General features: G+C 49.1%; 1 protein-coding gene and 1 long non-coding RNA gene across 5 annotated transcripts in view; one reads left to right on the top strand and one right to left on the bottom strand.

Annotated features, from left to right (window-relative positions):
* LOC310666273 overlaps nucleotides 1–22,784 on the bottom strand; it is a 113,483-nt gene that overhangs the window by 20,012 nt on the left and 70,687 nt on the right. The window lies entirely within an intron of this gene.
* Nucleotides 1–22,784, top strand: part of CGN (cingulin) — a 71,906-nt gene that overhangs the window by 35,205 nt on the left and 13,917 nt on the right. For all 3 annotated transcript variants that reach the window (XM_083416429.1, XM_083416428.1, XM_083416430.1), the window contains exons 8-16: nucleotides 628–840; nucleotides 2,360–2,508; nucleotides 7,418–7,559; nucleotides 8,412–8,624; nucleotides 10,390–10,596; nucleotides 12,882–13,139; nucleotides 16,315–16,485; nucleotides 18,939–19,100; nucleotides 21,187–21,276. In XM_083416429.1, the coding sequence (XP_083272555.1) occupies nucleotides 628–840; nucleotides 2,360–2,508; nucleotides 7,418–7,559; nucleotides 8,412–8,624; nucleotides 10,390–10,596; nucleotides 12,882–13,139; nucleotides 16,315–16,485; nucleotides 18,939–19,100; nucleotides 21,187–21,276 (1,605 nt within the window). The remainder of the gene's footprint in view (nucleotides 1–627; nucleotides 841–2,359; nucleotides 2,509–7,417; nucleotides 7,560–8,411; nucleotides 8,625–10,389; nucleotides 10,597–12,881; nucleotides 13,140–16,314; nucleotides 16,486–18,938; nucleotides 19,101–21,186; nucleotides 21,277–22,784) is intronic.

Below are 22,784 nucleotides of genomic sequence, written 5' to 3'. Positions count from 1 at the left end.
GGCTTTGTTTTGCAAATTATTTATTTGCTTATTTAGAGCATTTGTGCCCTTGCTCTTCATGGGACGCGGGTGGCGCTGTGGGTTAAACCACAGAGCCTAGGACTTGCTGAAGGTCGGCAGTTTGAATCCCCACGACGGGGTGAGCTCCCGTTGCTCGGTCCCTGCTCCTGCCAACCTAGCAGTTCAAAAGCATGTCAAAGTACAAGTAGATAAATAGGTACCACTCCGGTGGGAAGGTAAACGGCGTTTCCGTGCGCTGCTCTGGTTCGCCAGAAGCGGCTTAGTCATGCTGGCCACATGACCCGGAAGCTGTACGCCGGCTCCTTCGGCCAGTAAAGCGAGATGAGCGCCGCAACCCCAGAGTCGGTCACGACTGGACCTAATGGTCAGGGGTCCCTTTACCTTTTTACCCTTGCTCTACGTCCAAAATGGCTAGCAGAGTGGCTTATGTTTGACGGTCCCTTATAATCAAACTTACTATCTTAAAAACAACAACCACCACTCAACAACCACAACACACAAGGAAAAGGGGACATGGAGGGAAGAGGAAAAGCTCAAGTTCTAAACCCAATTCAGTGCCAGAAAGTGCCTGATGGGGTGAGAGCCAGTTCTGCCCTCTTTCCCCAGGAGCTGCTGGAGACCAGAGAGGAGCTGGAGGAGGTTCTGAGGGCCCGGCAGAAGCTGGAGGACCACCTGCGGCAGCGGGAGAGGGAGCTGACGGCCCTGAAGGGGGCCCTGAAGGAGGAGGTGGCCAGTCACGACCGGGAGCTGGACCGGGTGCGGCAGGAGTATCAGCACGACATGGAGCAGCTCCGGCGCAACATGGAGGACGTGTCGCAGGTGAGCCTGTTGGGTTTGACCATCTCCAGCTGCAGATGGGAGGCCCACGTAGATGGCTTTCTTTCTGTGAATGAGAACGAAGCCCCTCGCACTTAGAAATCTTGCACATCAGGGAGAAGGGGCCTGTCCTCTCCCTGACAAGCTAGCTTTCTGTGTGCAGGGATACCAGGCAGGTCATCGGCCCTCACCCACAGTCTTGGTGGCAAGACTTAGACCCTCATGTCGGCTTTTACGTGAACTCTCCACACCGTTCTGCCCAGACGCTGAGATCCAGCACCGAGGGCCTTCTGGCAGTTCCCTCATTGCGAGAAGTGAGGGAGGTTACAGGGAACCAGGCAAAGGGCCTTCTCGGTAGTGGCACCCGCCCTGTGGAACGCCCTCCCATCAGATGTCAAGGAAATAAGCAGCTATCTTCTCTTTAAAAGACATCTGAAGGTAGCCCTGTTTAGGGAAGTTTTTAATATTTGATACTTTATTGTTTCTAACCCTTGATTGGGAGCTGCCCAGAGTGGCTGGGGAAACTCAGCCAGATGGGTGGGGTACAAATAAATTATTATTATTATTTATTCCATCTGCAACCCTGCAGAGCTGCTACCAGTCAGAGCCATTTGGTCAGAGTTGGAGATAAGGCATTGTGTTAGAAACACATGCCACAGCGGGTCCATCTGTTATAGCCCACGGACCATTGTGCTGAACCACTTACCGTATTTTTTGCTCTATAGGACGCACTTTTTCCCTCCTAAAAAGCAAGGGGAAATGTATGTGCGTCCTATGGAGCGAATGCAGGGGGGAGGCAGGCGGGGAAAGCCCCCAAGAGCCGCACACAAGCTCCGCGCGGCTCTTGCGGGCTTTTCTATGAGGAGGGAGAAGGGACCGACGTGGCCAGTCAGTCCCCTCTCCCTCCTCATAGAAAAGCCCGCAGGTGCCGTGCGCTCCTTAAACGGTTCGCGGCTCCTGTGGGCTTTTGCGGGAGATGGGGGATTTCCCCCACCTCCCGCAAAAGCAGAGCTGGGGGGGGGGGATCATATTTCCCCCTCTGAAAACTTGGTGTGCCCTATGGAGCGAAAAATATGGTAACTTGACATCTTGTCCGGGGACCGGTCCCACCATTAGGCAGAGGGAGACGGCAAAACCTCCTTTACGTCCAAGAATCATCGCCCTGACCCTGTTCACCACTTACAGACATAAGATTTCACCTGGGGGCCGGCCCTGCCATTAGGCAGAATGAGACAGCAAGCATCATTGCGCCCCAGAATCATCTTCCCGACACCAGTCGCCGCTGATAAACAGGGCCGGTCCTACCATTAGGCAGGCTAGCAGCAGGCGTCATGCTTCACCCGGGCCGCTGCCCCATCTGTTTGAGTCCAGAGCTGCGCATAGCGCACACATGCGCCGTCCAAGGTATCCTGCCGACTTTGGGCTTGCTAGACGACGCTGCCTTTTGCCGCAAGCTCCAAGCGCCAGCCTGCTTTTGCACGTGGGGGAAATTGTAGCTTTGCTTCTCCTCGTCTCTTGCCAGGATCAGGCCAGCCTGGAGTCCGAGAGGCAGAAGATCAACTCCGTGGTGAGGAATCTCCAGAGGGAGCTGCAGGAGAGCGGCGAGGAGGCCGCACATTGGAAGGAGATGTTCCAGAAGAACAAGGACGAGCTGCGAAGCACCAAGCAGGAGTGAGTTGTCCCGTCCCCCCGATTCCTCCCCAAATCTTTAAAAATTGAGCCAATTTATTTTTATGCGCAAGGCAGCGTGTGGGTCGCTGGTGTGTCCTCCGTTTTTCTCAGGGCCTCAGCCTTTTATTTTTTTTCAAAAATATAATTAATTATATTTTTCCAAATTTATAACAAATATATCCACAAACATAAAAAAGGAAACACCAAACAAACAAACAAACACACATACAGTGGTGCCTCGCAAGATGAAATTAATTCGTTCCGCGAGTTTTTTCGTAGAGCGAGTTTTTTCGTCTTGCGAAGCACCACGGCGGGGAGGGGTGGGGAGAAGCAGGGCAGCTGCCGCAGCCGGTCCTTGGACTCACCCGCGCCTTGTGGATACCGCGCAACGCGGCTGCTGGAGGGCGGCGGGGCTCAGGAGCGCGACTCCGGCTGCAGCGCTGGCTGCTACGGCTCTCTCAGAGGAGCGCACGAGGGCGGTGGGCAGTGGCGCGAGGCAGCCGGAAGGTCGGCCATCAGCCGGAAGGCCGGAGGAGCCGTCAGCAGGAAGGTGAGAGGGAGCCGGAGGAGCGGGGAAGCATGCGTGCAGTGACCGTCGCCATTTCAGGAGAGGCAGGGCCGTTTCGTCTAGCGAAGCAAGCCCTTAGGAAAATCCGTCCTGCGAAGCACCTCAGAAAACGAAAAACCCTTTCGTCTAGCGAGTTTTTCATCTTCCGAGGCATTCGTCTTGCGGGGTACCACTGTATATCCTGACTGTAAAAATTCCACTTTTGTTATCATTATTAAGTGACTTCCTCAAATCCACCCGGCTGAGTTTCCATATAAATTATTGTAGCAGTTTTCCAAAACTGAGTTCACATAAAATTTACTTCATAAGCTAAAATCATCACATGGTCACTAATGTTAAAAACAATATCAATTAATACAGTGTGCAATTTATGGTGACAAAGATAAAGCATAGCCTGAGGTAGATAGATCAAATAAATTCATCTCCTTTACAATTAATGGCTACCTTGGCTATATAATTTGCTCTAATTTTCCTAGCAGCAGTTGCAAAAAGTGCTACCCGCCAGGTCACATACTTATCTGTGTCTGCAAGGAGATATAACATCATATCAAAGGGGACCCTGTCATTATAGGTACCAAAAATCTTTTTCTTGCATCATTATATAACGGACAGTGCAAGATATAATGCATAAGGTCCTCTACTTCAGAACATCCCCTAATGCAATAAAATTTACTTAATCCACTAACATCTTTCTTTCTTTCATTTTAACTTTTAACCATAGTATTCTGCAACATCACATATTTAAATCCTAGGCCAATCTGATGCCCGCAAGTAATTCTATTTTAATTATCTTAACATATTTAACTAAATAGTCTTTAAATTTCCTCCATTCCTCCTGGTCGCAGATCCTTCCAGTCAGGTCAGCCAGCTCCCAAAAATCCATCATCTTCATCTGCCATTCCTCCACTGTTGGTACTTCTTGTGATTTCCAGTTTTGGGCCAACAAAATTCTAGCTGCTGTTGTGGCATACAAAAACAATCTAACATCTTTCTTGGGCAATTCCAAACCTATTATTCCAAGTAGAAAGGCCTCTGGTTTCTTAATAAATGTATATTTCAACATTTTTTTTCAATTCACTATATATCTTTCCCCAGAAGTCTTTCTCCTTGGGACATGTCCACCACATATAGTGGCCTTTTAGGCTTCTGTAGCGAGGGGCAGCCTAGACAGCGCTTTCCATATTTTGGGGGGGGTCCCACTGCCCACTTGGTTTCATAAGCTCATCCGCAATGCCCCTGCCCTATCACATAAAAAAGGATTCTTCTGAATAGGGCCTCGGCCCAGTATACCTGTAGGAGCGTCTCCATCCCCATCGTTCTGCCCGGACGCTGAGGTCCAGCTCTGAGGGCCTTCTGGCGGTTCCCTCATTGCGAGAAGCAAAGCTACAGGGAACCAGGCAGAGGGCCTTCTCGGTGGTGGCACCTGGCCTGTGGAACGCCCTCCCACCAGATGTCAAAGCGATAAATAACTACCTGACATTTAGAAGACATCTTAAGGCAGCCCTGTTCAGGGAAGTTTTTAATCTGTGATATTTTACTGTATTTTTTGTTTCTATGGAAGCCGCCTAGAGTGGCTGGGGAAATCCAGCCAGATGGGCGGGGTACAAATAATAAATTATTAGTATTATTATTATTTCCGTGACCCACTAAGGAAGGCAGTAACACAGTAACATTCAAAAGAGTTTTTTAAAAAAGTATTTTGATACGGCAGTAAATTTATGTGAAAAGAATTAAGGAATAAATGGGAAGTCGGGTATGAAAGATAGTGAGATTTTTTTACTTTTATTGTAACATGAAATTGTAACCACAAATGTTTGTCATAATTTTTATCTTAATAACAGATTGTGTAAACTTCATTTTATTTCCTTTTCCCTCCCCTCTTAAGTTGTATGCCCTTTTCAGCATTGTTCCCTTTTTTTTTTGTATGTAATAAGCATCGAAATTAAATTAAATTAAATTAAATTTTTTTAAAAAACATTCAAAAGAATTAATGGGATACAAAATCCAATGAAAACGATTTAGTTTAATTCAACCAAATGGGTGAACTTGATCCAGAGGCCCCTGTTTTTCAAAGTCACCCCCCTGCTTCCTCCGCCTTTCTTAATTTTTGTCTTAATCTTCCGGCTTTACCTTTCCCTCTGTGTAACATTCCAATTTCCCCTAATATTTCAACCCTTATTGCTATAAACCCCTTAATTTCAATCCAACATCATTCCATCATTCATTAATTTTACATTGTTTCTGTAAATAATCTTTAAATTTCTTCCAATCTTCTTCCACCAACTCTTCTCCCTGGTCTCGGATTCTGCCGGTCATTTCCACTAATTCCATATACTCCATCACCTTCATCTGCCATTCTTCCAGAGTGGGTAGTTCTTGTGTCTTCCAAAACTTTGCGATGAGTATTCTTGCTGCTGTTGTTGCATACATTAAAAAAGTTCTGTCTTTCTTTAACACCAATTGGCCGACCATGCCCAGGAGAAAGGCCTCTGGTTTCTTCGGGAAGGTGTATTTAAACACTTTTTTCATTTCATTATAGATCATCTCCCAGAAGGTCTTAATCCTTGGGCACGTCCACCAAAGGTGAAAAAATGTGCCTTCAGTTTCTTTACATTTCCAACATTTATTATCGGGCAAATGATAAATCGCCTAGGTCAGTGGTTCTCAAACTTTTTCCTCTGGACCACACTTCCGGAACAAAAATTTGCTGGTGCCAAACTGATGTGGTGGTTGTTGTTTTTAATCGACAAGAAACACGTTGGAAAACAAAAGCTAAAACTCCTTGCAGTGCTTGATTTCTGACATAGAATACAGTGACTTTATAGTATGCTCACGGGGCATGCAGAAAGTATAAACAGCACAGCTACATAAAAGCACGAAATATAATTCCCGAAATATAAACGAGCCTCTGACTTATGTACCTGAAGTATGTATTGCAAGCTCAGTGAGAGGTGTGAGCTTGCTTTGGCCGGGCAATCTCATTTGCATGAGGTCTAATTTGAGACATAGAAACTCTCATCTCCTCGTCAACACAAAGAAGCCTTTGTCTTTTCTGACCTTTGGTATTTGTCAGAGCTGAAAACCCCTGTTCGAAACAATATGTCTTTTGGGAGGATAGCCAATGCTTTTGAATATCTATCCATATTCTGCAAATTAAAAAAACACCCAAATATTTTGATACTACACCACACTGAAAGGTTTAAATGTTTCCTTGGTTTTTTCCCCAATTTTTTTTATTGATTTTTTTAAAAAAATTAAACAAACAAACATAAATCTCAGCTGTATTCTTAGTGACATTGTTAAGAGACTTCCTCGAATCCCCATAGTTGAATTTCAGTGTATATCATTTTAACAGTTTTCCGAAACCAATATTTTCATAAAATTAACTTAATCACTTAACATCTTTCTTTCTTTCTGTTTTAGCTTTAAACATGTTAATTCCTAACATTACATACTTAAATCCTAAGCGTATCTGATAATTACAAGCTTTTCCAATTAAATTATCTTAACATATTTAACTAAATAATCTTTGAATTTCATCCATTCCTCCTGGTACTCCTCCTCCTTCTGGTCACGGACTCTTCCAGTTCCGAAAAGTCCATCATCTCCATCTGCCATTCTTCCACTATTGGAACTTCTTGTGTTTTCCAATTCTTAGCTAACAAAATTCTTGCTGCAGTTGTGGCATACAAAAACAGTCTCACATCTTTCTTGGGCAATTCCAAACCTGTTATTCCAAGAAGAAAGGCCTCTGATTTCTTAATAAATGTATATGTCAACATTTTTTTTCAATTCACTATATATCTTTTCCCATAAGTCTTTCACCTTGGGACACGTCCACCACATATGATAAAAGGTACCTTCTTTTTCTTTACATTTCCAGCATAGATTATCACTATTGTGATAAATCTTTGTGAAATTTACAGGGGTAAAGTAGGTTTAAACGTTTCCTTGATTGCCCTTGACTGTTCCGGCCACACTTGCCGTCATCTCCTGCCACACCAGTGTGGCACACCACCCGCTCTGAGAACCGCTGTCCTAGGTGATCTCACTGCCCCCCCCAGGAACATCTGTCCTAGCAGCTTTTAGATCAGCCTTTCTCAACCTGTGGGTCCGGAAGGTGTTGTTGGACTACAACTCCCATCACCCCTAGCTAGCAAGGCCAGAGCTCGGGAATGATGGGAGTTGTAGTGCAACAACATCTGGGGACCCGCAGGCTGAGAACCGCCATTTCAGATGTTTCGCTTATCTTGCCCTTAGTGGAAGGGGGCGGGTGCGAATTTAGCAAATCGCAACTAAATGGCTTCTTTTTCTGGCTCTCCTTCCTTTGACCGCCTCCAGGCTGTTGCAGGTGAAGGTGGAACGCGAGGACTTTGAGGAGGAGCTGAAGGAGCTGAGGGAGCGTTTCGCAGCTGTGCGGCAGGAAGCGGATCAGGCCCGGAACGGCGCTGGCGATTCCGGAGAGGCCAGCACCCTCAGAAAGGTGCGCTCGGTTCACGGGGGTTCCTAGGGCAGACTCTGGCTTGCAGCGGTGTGGGTGGGCTTATGGGGAATGTTCAAAGGTTCTGTGGGCGGGGCCAGGGGGCAGACAGGAGGCGGGGCTAATCACAGAAGCTTTTTGTTTCACTCTAGTGCTGTAGTCTAAACCACAGAGCCTAGGGCTTGTCGATCAGAAGGTCGGCGGTTCGAATCCCCGCCACGGGGTGAGCTCCCGTTGCTCCTGCCAACCTAGCAGTTCGAAAGCACGTCAAAGTGCAAGTAGATAAATAGGTACCACTCCAGCGGGAGGGTAAACGGCGTTTCCGTGCGCTGCTCTGGTTTCCCAGAAGCGGCTTAGTCATGCTGGCCACATGACCCGGAAGCTGTACGCCGGTTCCCTCGGCCAGTAAAGCAAGATGAGCGCCACAACCCCAGAGTTGTCCGCGACTGGACCTAACGGTCAGGGGTCCCTTTACCTTTACCTATTACAATGGTACCTCTGGTTACGTACTTAATTCGTTCCGGAGGTCCGTTCTTAACCTGAAACTGTTCTTAACCTGAAGCACCACTTTAGCTAATGGGGCCTCCTGCTGCTGCTGTGCCGCCAAAGCACGATTTCTGTTCGCATCCTGAAGCAAAGTTCTTAACCCAAGGTACTATTTCTGGGTTAGCGGAGTCTGTAACCTGAAGCGTCTGTAACCCGAGGCACCACTGTATTTATTAATTTAATGGTCATACCAAGAACTCTTTTCTTCCACGATGGATGCTTGCTATTCTTCCATCAGGCTCTGTGGATTTGTTTGTGTGTGTGTGTGCATGGCTTTCTAATTCCCTTCTTTTCCCCTCATTCCGGCAGGAGCTGCGTGAGGTCCGAGATCAGCTGAGAGACTTGACGTTGTCCAAGCAGGCCCAGGACGACGTCCTCCGCCAGCGGGAGAGGGAGCTGCTGGCCCTGAAAGAGGCTTTGGAGGACGAAGTGGGCGGCCACAACCAGGAAATGGCGGAGCTGAAGCAGCAGTTCCAGCAGAACGTCCAGCAGCTACAGAAGGATTATGAAGAGGCCTTCAAGGCAAGGATCCCGGGTGTTTTTTTGACGGGGCGTGTGTGTCTTTGCAATCAGCTCCCTGCCCAGAGTTCCCACGGTGATGTCAGGTTGATTGACACACAGCTGACCCCACCCCTCTGTTGAAGTTTGACCCTTGGGCGTGGGGTGGCGCATTCTTCCCATCAGGGCCCGGCTCCCCCCAGCCGTCACATAAGAACATCCCTAAGGAAGTCAGAATATCCTCCACCAGGGCCAGGTATTAAAAACAATACAGCATTAAATATTAAAAACTTCCCTAAACAGGGCTGCCTTCAGATGTCTTTTAAAAATAAGATAGCTGCTTATTTCCTTGACATCTGGTGGGAGGGCGTTCCACAGGGCGGGCGCCACCACCGAGTAGGCCCTCTGCCTGGTTCCCTGTAACCTCACTTCTCGCAATGAGGGAACCGCCAGAAGGCCCTCGGTGCTGGACTTCAGTGTCTGGGCAGAACGATGGGGGTGGAGACACTCCTTCAGGTCTACTGGGCCGAGGCCGTTTAGGGCTTTAAAGGTCAGCACCAACACTTTGAATTGTGCTCAGAAACGTACTGGGAGCCAATGTGGGTCTCTCAGGACTGGTGTTATGTGGTCCCGGCGGCCACTCCCAGTCCCCAGTCTAGCTGCGGCATTCTGGATTAGTTGCAGTTTCCAGGTCACCTTCAAAGGTAGCCCCACATAGTGCGCATTGCAGTAGCCCAAGTGTGAGATAACCAGAGCATGCACCACTCTGGCGAGGCAGTCTGCGGGCAGGTAGGGTCTCATCCTGCGTACCAGATGGAGCTGATAAACAGCTGCCCTGGACACAGAATTGACCTGCACCTCCATGGACAGCTGTGAGTCCAGAATGACTCCCAGGCTGCACACCTGGTCCTTCAGGGGCACAGTTACCCCATTCAGGACCAGGAAATCCTCCACACTCGCCTGCCCTCTGTCCCCCCAAAATAGTACTTCTGTCTTGTCAGGATTCAACCCCAATCTGTTAGCTGCCATCCATCCTCAAACCACCTCCAGGCACTCACACAGGACTCTCATCACCTTCACTGGTTCTGATTTAAAAGAGACATAGATCTTGGAAATGCAGCATGAGTTTGGATATGCAGAAGATATGAAAAAAATCAGTTTAAGGAACTGCAGAAAGAGGGGGAAGGAAGTCAGATTTTTAAAAGTTGAACAGATTGTAAAATTAATGAAATGTATAAATTTGAAAAGTACAGTGGTGTACTCTTGCAAAGCTCCACGGCGGGGAGGGGTGGGGAGAAGCAGGGCAGCTGCTGGAGCCGGTACCTCGGACTCACCCGTGCCTTGTGGCCACCGTGCGACGTGGCTGCTGGAGGGCGGCGGGGCTCAGGAGCGTGACTCCGGCTGCAACGCTGGCTGCTGGCGGCAACGGCTCCTGAGGGGAGCGAGTGAGGGGGGTGGGCAGCGGTGCGAGGCAGCTGGAAGGTCGGCTGTCAGCCGGAAGGTGGGAGGGAGCCGGAGGAGCGGGGAAGCGAGCGTGCGTGCGTGCAGTGACCGTCGCCATGACACGAGAGGCAGGGCCGTTTCGTCTAGCGAAGCAAGCCCTTAGGGAAATCCGTCTTGCGAAGCACCTCAGAAAACGAAAAACCCTTTCGTCTAGCGGGTTTTTCGTCTTCTGAGGCATTCATCTTGCGGGGTACCACTGTACAGATAAAAAACTTAAATGCCTAACTCTGTTTTTTTAAAAAAATACTGACCTGCTTGTCTCTTTCCTCCATCCCAACACCACCAGGTAAAGTCCTCCTTGGAAGGTGAGAAGGAGGCGACCGAGCAGATGAAGAAAGCCGTGGAGTCCACCCTGAGGGAGACGCAAGAGGAGAACGACGACCTTCGGCGGAAAATCCTTGGCCTGGAGACTCAGATCAAGGAGTACAGGCACTTTGCAGACAACTGGCAAGGGACTGAGGCCAGGCTGAAGGAGAAGATTGCCAAACTGGAGGTACCTTTCATTCGGGGGGGGGGGGGAGAAGATGACAAGGGAGAGTCTGGGGCAGTTTCTCGCAAGCCTCTTTATTTTCCCACCGTGGCGGGGAACTGTATCCCAACCCAGGCAAAAGTTTTCCATCATTGAACCCTTGGCGGCCAGTTTGCTTAGCCCTGGTGCAGAGCCCTGCAAAGGGGGGGGGGCATCAGGTGTCAAACAGATAAATAACTATAGGACCACTGCAAGACACCTGAAGGCAGCCCCGTATAGGGAAGTTCTTAATGTTTGGTGTTTTATTCTGCTTTTATATTTTGCCGAAAGCTGCCCATCTCGTCCAACCCTCTGCAGTGCAGGAATGTGCAGCTGTTCAATATGGGGTTTTATTTTTTGATTGTGTTCTGTGAAGCGCCCTGGGAACCTCTGGGTATAGGGTGGTATATAAATTCAGTAAATAAAAATAATAAAAATAATATGGGGACTGAACATGCAACCATGGCATTACCAGCACCGTGCTCTAACCCGTGGGTAGGCAAACCAAGGCCCATGGGCCGGATCCAGCTCAATCGCCTTGTAAATCTGGCCTGCGGACAGTCTGGGAATCAGCGTGTTTTTACAGGAGCAGAATGTGTGCTTTTATTTAAAATGCATCTCTGGGTTATTTGTGGGGCTTAGGAATTCATTCATTTCCCCCCCAAAAATATAGTCCGGCCCCCCACAAGGTCTGAGGGACAGTGGACCGGCCCCCTGCTGAAAAAGTTTGCTGACCCCTGCCTAACCATCTGACCTATCCAGGCTGACTATTACAGTGGTACCTTGGTTGTCAAATTTAATCCATTCCAGGAGTCTGTTCGACTCCCGGAAGCGTTCAAAAACCAAGGCGCGGCTTTCGCTTGGCTGCAGGAGCTCCTTGCACTCAATCGGAAGCCGCGCCGGACATTCGGCTCCCAAAAAACATTTGCAAACCGGAACACTCGCTTCCGGGTTTGCAGTGTTGGGGAGCCGATTTGTTTGGGAGCCAAGCTGTTCGACAAGCAAGGCACCGGGCTTTCTGAACTTTGGGTTCTCAGATGTTGTTGGACTACAATTCCTATCGCCCAGGATTCGGGATCAGGACGATCAGAGAGTAAATTTATGGTGCATTTAAAGGGTAATTGTAAAACTCTAAAAACACTGGCAGGATTGAAATAACTCCTACAGTGTAAAGATAAAGAGGTTTAGTATTAAAATACGCGATTTAAAAGAATAAGGGATGCATGTTGAAGGGAAGGAGGGAAGTCACAAGCTCGGCAGAGCTAAGAGTATGTGGTTTGATGTACAGTGGTACCTTGGGTTGCATACGCTTCAGGTTACACACTCCACTAACCCAGAAATAGTGCTTCAGGTTAAGAACTTGACACTGACAAACTGGAACGTGTCCAGAGGAGGGCAACCAAAATGGTCAAAGGCCTGGAAACGATGCCTTATGAGGAACGGCTTAGGGAGCTGGGCATGTTTAGCCCGGAAAAGAGGAGGTTAAGGGGTGATATGATAGCCATGTTCAAATATATAAAAGGATGTCACATAGAGGAGGGAGAAAGGTTGTTTTCTGCGGCTCCAGAGAAGCGGACCTGGAGCAATGGATCCAAACTACAAGAAAGAAGATTCCACCTAAACATTTAGGAAGAACTTCCTGACAGTAAGAGCTGTTTGACAGTGGAATTTGCTGCCAAGGAGTGTGGTGGAGTCTCCTTCTTTGGAGGTCTTTAAGCAGAGGCTTGACAGCCATATGTCAGGAGTGCTCTGATGGTGTTTCCTGCTTGGCAGGGGGTTGGACTCGATGGCCCTTGTGGTCTCTTCCAACTCTATGATTCTATGCTTCAGGATAAGAACAGAAATCGTGCTCCGGCAGCGCAGCGGCAGCGGGAGGCCCCATTAGCTAAAGTGGTGCTTCAGGTTAAGAACAGTTTCAGATTAAGTACAGACCTCCGGAACGAATTAAGTACTTAACCCGAGGTACCACTGTAGTGTATAAAACTGCGTTAATAAAATAATAAAAATTTATTGGGGGGTGGAATAAAATTCCCATCGTCCATAGCCAGCAGGGGCCGCAATCCTGGATGATGGGAGTCGTAGTCCAACGACATCTGAGAACCCAAGGTTGAGAAAGCCTGCCTTAAACTGTAGGTGGACAGGGACCGATCCGAAATGCCCGCGTCCTTAAGTAAGAGGGACTTGAAGGACCAGCCGCAAATCTCTTGCGCTACGTACTACTGCTGTCTCCCTTTTTTGACGTTCCTCCGCTTTTGTCCCCCCGTTCCCAGTCCGACCGCAAGCAGATGGAGGAGTCTTTGGGCGACGCCACGGACCAGGAACAGGAGCTGCTTCTGGTGAAGCGGTCTCTGGAGAGCCGCCTGGAAGACGCCCAGAGGAGCCTCAACCGACTCTCCCGGGAGCACCAGGACCTGAGCGCCTCTCTCCATGAGGAGCTGGCGCAGAAGGAGCAGCTCAAGAGGGCCAAGAACGAGCTGGAGGAGGAGAAGCGCCTGCTGGACAAGAGCATCGGGAAGCTGACGAAGGAGGTGGGTGTCCCCCGGGCCGGCTGGCCACTGCTAATTACCGGCAATCAGCAAGCATCTCTCAAAATTATTCATGACATGGAGAGATTGGTTTTCTCCCTCCTAACACTAGAGCTCACGGGCATTCAGGGAAGCTGAGTGTTGGGAGATTTGGGGCTGGTGAAAGGAAGGACGACTTGACGCAGCTTGTAGTTAATCTGTGGAACTCCTTTCTGCAGCAGGAGGCAATGAAGCCCACTAACCTTGTGTTTAGTCGTTTAGTCGTGTCCGCCTCTTCGGGACCCCCTGGACCAGAGCACGCCAGGCACTCCTGTCTTCCACTGCTGCCCGCAGTTTTTTTTACTTCCATCAACCACATCTGAAAATTTTCCAATCTATTCACGTAATATACATTTCTTACTTTCACTATTACATTTAAATCTCATAACTAATATCTCTATTCTTTCTCTACTTTGCAATTTTTCATATATTCCTCCTTACAAAACTTCTTGTAGTCCTACCAGCGTAATTTGTTGATTACAGTTGCTCTTCAAATAGTTCGTATACTTCTTCCAATCTTCTGTGAATCTCTGGTCCCGCAGGTTTCGAATCCTTCCTGTCATTTTATCCAATTCTGCGTAGTCCATTAATTTTGTCTGCCATTCTTCTTTTGTCGGAATTTCTTCTTGCTTCCATTTCTGGGCTAACAATACTCTTGCCGCTGTTGTTGCGTATAAAAACAATTTAACATCCTGTTTATGGAAGCTGCCTAATTCTCATTCTCAGACCATTGCCCAGCTAGTTCAATGTTGTCAGCACTGGCTGGCAGCAGATCTCCAGGGCTGCAGGCAAGGGATGTTCCCATCCCTGCAGGGAAGATTGTCCCAGGGCCCTTCTTTGTCCAAAGCAGATACTCTACCACGGAGTTAGGCTCTCTAGGGTACCAGGCCTCATGGCCAGATGTCGAAAAGGATGGTTTAAAGAGTAAGCCCTGTTCACTTTGAAATTATCCCGTGAAGGCCCCATCAAAGCAAATGGCAGCCGCTCATGAGCACCAACTGGCTAGCGGCCGTGACCTCACCAGCCAACTGTCATGCTCTTGATTGCCTCCTGTCCTTTTTTGAGAAGGCTCTGCGCTCAGATTACTTTGAAGTGGGTTGTCCCCCAGTTAAAGCTGCCTGTCCTCCTGGTATCCTTGATTTGATCGCTTTTACAGTGGACGCTCGGGTTGCGAACGTGATGCATGCGGGATGCACGTTCTCAACCCACGTCTACGCACACACGGGTTGCGATTCAGGGCTTCTGCGCATGTGCAAAGCGCGATCTAGTGCTTCTGCCAGATTACTTCTGGGTTTCAGTACTTACGGGTTTTGGCAGTCCGCAACCTGAAAAAACACAAACTGAACATGAGGTATGGTTGCATATTTTTAAACATGGAATACTTGGGACTCCTAAGGGACGCGGGTGACGCTGTGGGTTAAACCACAGAGCCTAGGGCTTGCAATCAGAAGGTCGGTGGTTCGAATCCCCGCGACGGGGTGAGCTCCTGTTGCTCTGTCCCTGCTCCTGCCCACCTAGCAGTTCGAAAGAACATCAAAGTGCAAGTAGATAAATAGGTACCACTCCGGCGGGAAGGTAAACGGTGTTTCCGTGTGCTGCTCTGGTTCGCCAGAAGCGGCTTAGTCCTGCTGGCCACATGACCCGGAAGCTGTACACCGGCTCCCTCGGCCAATAAAGCGAGATGAGCACCGCAACCCCAGAGTCGGCCATGACTGGACCTAATGGTCAGGGGTCCCTTTACCTTTACTTGGGACTCCTATCAACACCCTCACTGAGGCACGGGCCTCCTCAGCTTTGGCAGGCTTGCAAAACCAATTCCTCGGTGTGTCTCTGCCTTGCCTTGCCTCACATTAGAGCTCTATGTGGACTGAATTCAGCTCCCTCTCAGGGTCTCTGCTGCAAAGCCGGCTGCCGCAACACTGCGAATGGGGGTGGCGTTTGCTCCCTGCCGGCCATGAGGAGACAGCCAGATCATTAGGCAGCGGGCCCTTGCTGCCAGCTCCCATTTTCTGCTGCGGTTTAAGGAGCTGACACGGGTGATCTGGCGGGGCTTTTAACAGAGCAGCAGGATTGTGACAGGTTCCGCGAGGGTGGACAAGGCGATGACAGGAGCAGCCAGCAGACGATGCTTTGGCCTTCGCTGGGCCACAGAGGGAGCGACGCAGGATATTGCTCAGGCTGTGCAGAGAGATGCCCAGAGACCCTGCATTTCGTGTGTGTGTTAGAGAGGACCTTAGATGTTCTACCACTGAGCTATGGCTCTTCCACAGCTGTATATATACATGTATTAAAAATGCAAAACGCCGAGGTTCCCCATCCCTGCTCTGGTCTTCTGAAATAGGAGGCAATTGGGGAAGCCAGCCATCCTCCCACTTCTTGGAGACGGGGGGAAATTGGGAAGGGCATTAACCATCTTCCTGGTCCTCGGAGCCAGACTTAACTGTTGTTGTTGTTTACTCGTTTAGTCATGTTTGACTCTTCGTGACCCCCTGGACCAGAGCACGCCAGGCCCTCCTGTCTTCCACTGCCTCCCGCAGTTTGGTCAGACTCATGTTTGTAGCTTCGAAGACACTATCCAACCATCTCGTCCTCCGTCGTCCCCTTCTCCTTGTGCCCTCCATCTTTCCCAGCATCAGGGTCTTTTCTAGGGAGTCTTCTCTTCTCATGAGGTGGCCAAAGTCTTGGAGCCTCAGCTTCAGGATCTGTCCTTCCTGTGAGCACTCAGGGCTGATTTCCTTCAGAATGGAGAGGTTGGATCTTGCAGTCCATGGGACTCTGGTCTCCTCCAGCACCAGAATTCAAAAGCATCCATTCTTCGGCGATCAGCCTTCTTGATGGTCCAGCTCTCACTTCCATACATCACTACTGGGAAAACCAGAGCTTTAACTATATGGACCTTTGTTGGCAAGGTGATGTCTCTGCTTTTTAAGATGCTGTAACTGGTCTTGATTAAAACATGGCTGCAAGAACCAATGATCCCTATATTCTGAACAAAATGCTTGCTTAACCTGGAGGTAGGCTGTATGAATTGTGCATTGCTTTGTAACGATTTGTTGGGTCTCTGGACCGCAATAAAGGTTGATGATGATTGAAACCTCCTCCTTGAGGTTTCACCTGGGGTCCCTCTCCTCTCCTCCAGCTAGATCAGATGGCTCAGGAATCCCACAGCGCCCTGTCCAAGCTGCAGGCTCAGCTGGAGGAATACAAGGAAAAGTCCCGCAAGGAGATCACGGACTCCCAGAAGCAGGCCAAGGAGAGGAACACCGAGGTGGAGAAGATGCAGTACAACCTGGGGCGCTTGCAGGACGAGGTATGACGGGGAGGCGGGTGGGAAGAGGGCTCCGCTCCCCTTTTCTCTGCTTTCAAAATCAAGAGGCGAAGATTGGAAAAAATTTAAAGTATATTTACAGAAATATTGCAAAATTAATGAATGTTAGAAGAATATTGGAATGAAGTTATATGGTTTTAGCAGAAGTGTTATGAAGAATTATATGAATATTAATTGTTAATGTGTTAAAGTGGAAAATTTAAAGTTAAATTGTGTTAGGATAAATTATAGAACAAAAACTGAAGAAGAGGGAAAGGATTTGTTGAATTAGCAAATTTGAACTAGAATACAAAAAAGGGAGGTGCGAGGAAGTCGAGGAAACAAGCAAATGAAAGATACAGATATGAAATTTGGATGTGTGTTTGCCTTGTTCATGTTGTATGGTTGTATTGTAATTTTTTTATTGTTGACGTATTGTTTGTTGAATCTATGTATTGTTTTTTCTTTATTGTCTCTTTTTTCATAACTATAAAATATTTAATATTATTTTTTTTAAAAAAAACAAAATCAAGAGGCGAACACAAGGCAAGGAAGGGGCTGTGGAATGAGCAGGGGGCTTCGAGACCCCAGGGGTAGCAGTGGACACTGGGCTAGGTGGGGCCAGTCGTCTCAGCCAGGTGAGCTGTCTTCCTCCTCCTCTTTGGTCTCCATGAGACTCAGCAGGAAGGATGGCGAGGAACTAGAGTTAGCTGGCTCCGCCTTTCATTGCCACTATAATATAATAATCATAATTTATTATATATACACCCTGCCCATCTGGCTGGGCTTCCCCAGCCACTCTGGGCTGCTTCCAACAGAACACTAAAATACAATAACCTATTAAACATTAAAAGCTTCCCTAAACAGGGCTGCCTTCAGATGTCTTCTGAAAGTCTGGTAGTTGTTCTTCTCTCTGACATCTGGTGGGAGGGCGTTCCACAGGGCAGGCGCCACCACCGAGAAGGCCCTCTGCCTGGTTCCCTGTAACTTGGCTTCTCGCAGTGAGAGAACTGCCAGAAGGCCCTCGGAGCTGGACCTCAGTGTCCGGGCAGAACGATGGGGGTGGAGATGCTCCTTCAGGTATACTGGGCCTTTGAGGCCGTTTAGGGCTTTCAAGGTCAGCACCAACACTTTCAGTTGTGCTCGGAAACGTACTGGGAGCCAATGTAGGTCTTTCAAGGCCGGTGTTATGTGGTCTCGGCGGCTGCTCCGTCACCAGTCTAGATGCCGCATTCTGGATTAGTTGCAGTTTCCGGGTCACCTTTGAAAGTAGCCCCACATAGAGCGCATTGTAGTAGTCCAAGCGGGAGATAACCACTGGCTCCGCCTACTCTTTGGTCCCCGCGCCTTCCACCCCACCTTTCGCAGTGGGCGCTGGATGGGCCTCTTGTCTGATCCAACATCCTTCTTTACTCCCGATAGCTGGCGACAGAACCTCCCTGTGCAGGGGCAGTCTATCTCTGACGCTAGGGGAGCGCACCGGAAGAGGAGGGCTGCCTCTTTCGTTCCCGCCTTGTGGGCTTCCGCCGGGGCTGCTTCCGGCAGGAGAGTCGGTGTGGCCGTAGGGCAAGTGTGGACGTCAGCTCCCAGCCGGCAGGCGAGGATGATGGGAGATGTAGTCCAGCAACACCCGAGGGTCACGGGGGTTTCCCACAAGGGGAAAAGTCCCAGGTTGGCGGCAGGGCCTGGGTTCGAATCTCTCACTCCTCCAGAAAGCCATGCTGGTCTACTCCCTCGCAAACCCGCTTCTGTATAATAATAATAATAATAATAATAATAATAATAATAATAATAAATAATAATATCTTTGTTGTCATTGCCCCCTTCGGGGGGGGACAACGAAATTACTTGACTGCTCCATAAAAACACTAATTAAACAAAACAAGCAAGGGAGATTAGATGACTTTCAAAGTCCGGGCTTCCCATTCAGGGCCGAGATCGCTCTGGAGAAGAAGCTGTTCTTAAGACGGCTCGTTCTTGTCTTCATCGTCCTGTATCTCCGTCCCGACGGCAAGAGCTCGAAGAGACAGTGACCAGGATGCGATGGATCTTTTACTATGTCCAGTGCCTTCCTATGGCACCTTGTGGCATAAATCTGCTCTAAGGTGGAGAGTGGGCAGCCAACAATGCTCTCTGCTGCCATAACAACCCTGCGCAACCCCATCCTGTCCTGGGTTGTACAGCTTCCGTACCACACACATAAGCCATAAGTGAGCACGCTCTCAATGGCACAGTGATAGAAGGCAAGCAGCAGTTTCTGCGGAAGATGGTTTTTCCTTAATATTCTCAAAAAGTACAGTCTCTGCTGCACCTTCTTCACAAGCCCCCTTGTGTTGACACTCCAGGACAGATCCTCTTGTAATTCAATGGCCAAAAATCTGAACGTTGTTACCCTCTCCACACAGACCCCATCAATCAAAAGTGGCTGGACATTTCCATGTTTCCCTCCCTTCCAGGTGATGCGTCTCAAGCAAGCTCTGCAGGACGCCCAAGCTGAGCGTGAGAACGCCGTCTTGGACAAGGAACTGCTGGCTCAGCGCCTCCACAACTTGGAGCAGGAGGTGGAGTCCAAGCGGAGGTCGCAAGACGATCGATCCCGGCACGTCAAGGCCCTGGAGGTTTGCATTCCCACCCTCCCCTGCCTTCCTCTTTCCTGAACTGAGAATCCCAGCAGACCTCCAGACCCGTGGCTCCGGCACACATGTAAAGCGGTGTGATGCCTCTTTGTAAACAGCCTTTGGCTTCCCCCAAAGGATTCTGGGAGCTGTGGTTTGGCAAGGGTCCTGAGAATTGCTGGGAGACCCCCCCTGCCCTCATTTGGCTCCCAGATGGGGCTGAAGAATCGCTCCTGCTTCAGAGAGAACTCTGGGAATTGTAGGGGAATAGAAAACTGGAAACGAGGGAGGGTTACTCCCCTTGTCAAAGCAAGACAAAAAATGTGGTTTTTTGCCTTCTGGCCTGGGTCCCCCATGCATGCAACACCTCCTAGCCAACAGCAGGAGGCAGCAGTGCTGCTTTTCAAAAAGTCTCTGTCTGTCCCCCATACAGCTGTTTGGTTCCTCTGTCTCTGCTACAAACACCCTACCCCCAGTAGAGAGCAATTTTGGTAAAACCTGATAATTTTTGCATGTGCTTAAAAATAGCAACACAGCACAGATGTGTTTTCCGGCTCCTCCTGCCACAACACGCTTGCAAACACTGCATTTTTCCACATGAAGCACTTTTTTTTGTGTAAAACAACCACTGCAAAAACCTATTTTCCAAGGTTAAACAGATAGAATTAAACCAAGCGGTCTGATGGTTTTGTTTTTTCCCGATCAGAAGGTTGGCGGTTCAATTCCCCGCGACGGGGTGAGCTCCCGTTGCTCGGTCCCAGCTCCTGCCTACCTAGCAGTTCGAAAGCACGTCAAAGTGCAAGTAGATAAATAGATACCACTCTGACGGGAAGGTAAACGGCGTTTCCATGCGCTGCTCTGGTTCGCCAGAAGCGGCTCAGTCATGCTGGCCACATGACCCGGAAGCTGTACGCCGGCTCCCTAGGCCAGTAAAGCAAGATGAGCACCGCAACCCCAGAGTCGGCCACGACTGGGCCTAATGGTCAGGGGTCCCTTTACCTTTCCTCCAGGGAGCTCAAGGTGGCTTGTAGAATTCTTCCCTCTGCTGATGTTATCTTCTCAGCAGCCCTGTAATGCCAGGCTGAGAGACTGCGGGTTGGCCCAAGATCACCCAGCGAGAACTTCGCGGCCGAGTGGGGATTTTAACCTTGGTCTTCCAGGTGGTAGCCCCACACTCTGGCCACTGCACCCCACTAGTTAGAGGTGGTTGGGGTTGTAAGATTTATGACCTGGGAGACCAGGGTTCAAATCTCTGTCCACAGCCAGGAAGCTCACAGGAAGCCAATAATAATACAGTGGTGCCTCGCAAGACGAAAAGAATCCGTTCAGCGAGTCTCTTCGTCTAGCGGTTTTTTCGTCTTGTGAAGCAAGCCCATTAGCGGATTAGTGCTATTAGCGGTTTAGCGGCTATTAAAGGCTTAAGGGATTAGCGGATTAGCTGCTAAAAGGCTATTAGCAGCTTAGTGCCTTAGAAAAAGGGGGTGGGGAGCGAAACCCCCCCCCCCCCAGGAATCGCAAGACATTTTTGTCTTTCGAAGCAAGCCCATAGAGAAATTCGTCCTGCGAAGCGCATTGAAAAACGGAAAACCCTTTCGTCTAGCGGGTTTTCCATCTTGCGAGGCATTCGTCTTGTGGGGCACCACTGTAATAATAATAATAATAATAATAATAATAGTAATAATAATAGTAATAGTAATAATAATAATAATAATAATTTTATTTATACCCTGGCCAGAGCTGGGCTCAGGGCAGCTAACACCAGTAAAATTACAATAAAAACATAATAGGGGAGGAAAACCAATTTAAAATACAGGTTAAAATACAATTTAAAAATTAGCTCCTTGGAGGAAAAGTTGGTATATAAATGAGATTATTATTAAAGTCATACTTTCTTTTATTCCGCTCAGGGTTGGGTCCCCCCCCCCCCCCGCAAACAACATTTCATTGTGGCCTTTTCCCACGCAGTTCCAGAGCTTCGGTTTCATTTCTGAAGCCAACTCAATGCTTTATGTCATTGCCTGAATGATACCTGCACTCATGGGCGGGATAGCAGATAACGTTGGATTAAACGCGTAAAATGGTTTTTCAGGACAAATCGAAACGCCTCGAAGTGGAGCTGGACGAGGAAAGGAACACGGTGGAACTCTTGACAGAGAGGATCAACCGCACGAGAGACCAGGTGGGGGAGATGGCGCCTGTCAACATCTTGGCCGCTTGCAAAATGCAGGCTGCCTCTAAAGCAGCGTTGTGCCACTTCAAACCCCAAGGAATTCTGGGAAGTGTAGTTTGTTGAGGGTGCTGAGAGTTGTTAGAATATCCCAGGCACCCCCGACCTGTGGCCCTCCAGATGTTTTGGCCTACAACTCCCATGATCCCTAGCTAACAGCACCAGTGATCAGGGATGATGGGAATTGTAGTCTCAAAACATCTGGAGGGCCGAAGGTTGGGGACGCCTCATGGAACTACACTTCCCAGAGTTCCCTGCGAAGAGGGCTCTGAGAATTGTAACCCTGCGAGGGAATTCGGGGTCTCTCGGCAGCACAGACTACAACTCCCAGAATTCTTTGGGAGGCCCGCTCCTGTTCATTGTCAAACAGCCCTTAGGGTGGCTGTAATCACACACCCATTTAAATAGCTTTTATTATACTGCCTTAAACAGCCACAGCTCCCCACTCCGGGAACCCCGGGAACTGTAGTTTGCTACAAGCGCCGAACGTTGTTAGGGAAACCCTCTGTCCCTTGGCGCATCCGTGCAATAAATACCGTATTTTTCTCACCATAGGACGCACCGGACAATAGGACGCATCTTGTTTTAGAGGGGGGAGAACAAGAAAAAAAAATTCTCCCCCTCTCTGCCCAGCGCCCCTTCAGCGAAGCGGCAGGAGACGCTGCGCAGAGAGAGGGAGAATTTTCCCCCTCTTGTTTTCCCCCTCTAAAACAAGGTGCCGTTTAAGGTGCGTTCAGGCGGCTACCTTGGAAGCCTGGAGAGCGAGAGGGGTCGGTGTGCACTGACCCCTCTTGCTCTCCAGGCTTCAGGTTCCTTTCAACCTGCTCTTTGGGGCTGGCGGGGGGAAGCCCACCACCAGCCCCAAAGAGCAGGTCAGAGAGCAGCGGAAAGGCGCAGCGGAGAGGTTGCTGCCATAGTCGCATGTCACTTCTCCAGCTGGGAGAGGGTCGCGGGGCTATGGCTTCTTTAGCCCTGCGCGCGCTCTCCCAGCTGAAGAGGTGGCGCGCGGTTAAAGAGGCTCCTGCCATAGCCGTGCATCACCTCTCCAGCCGGGCGATGGTCACGGGGCTATGGCGTCTTTGCTCCATAGGACGCACACACATTTCCCCTTCATTTTTGAAGGGGAAAAAGTGCGTCCTATAGAGCGAAAAATACGGTAGATAAGTATTCAACGACTGAAAATAAAATCTTTGGGTTGTATCAATGCTAACCCTACTCAGGCGTATACAAATTGTGCAAGATACGAGCTCAGCATAACAAGGTTTGTCCCAGTCAGATCTTTAACTCCAGAGGAAATTGATTTGCATAAATAATACAACACATCACTGATCAGTTAAGAACCACCAAATCTCTTTATAATGGCCCAGTCTTTCTACATGGACAGCGCTCAAAAATTCAGCCACTATTAAAGTAATTTGATCGTTCCTGTCTGAAAGCAGGTCCCGAACCGTTGGTATCAC

The sequence above is a fragment of the Podarcis tiliguerta genome (genome assembly GCF_965153285.1).
Source record: "Podarcis tiliguerta genome assembly, chromosome: 16".
Lineage (NCBI taxonomy): Eukaryota > Metazoa > Chordata > Lepidosauria > Squamata > Lacertidae > Podarcis > Podarcis tiliguerta.
The sequence above is the reverse complement of the archived record's forward strand: the minus strand, read 5'-3'. Positions and strand labels throughout refer to the sequence as shown.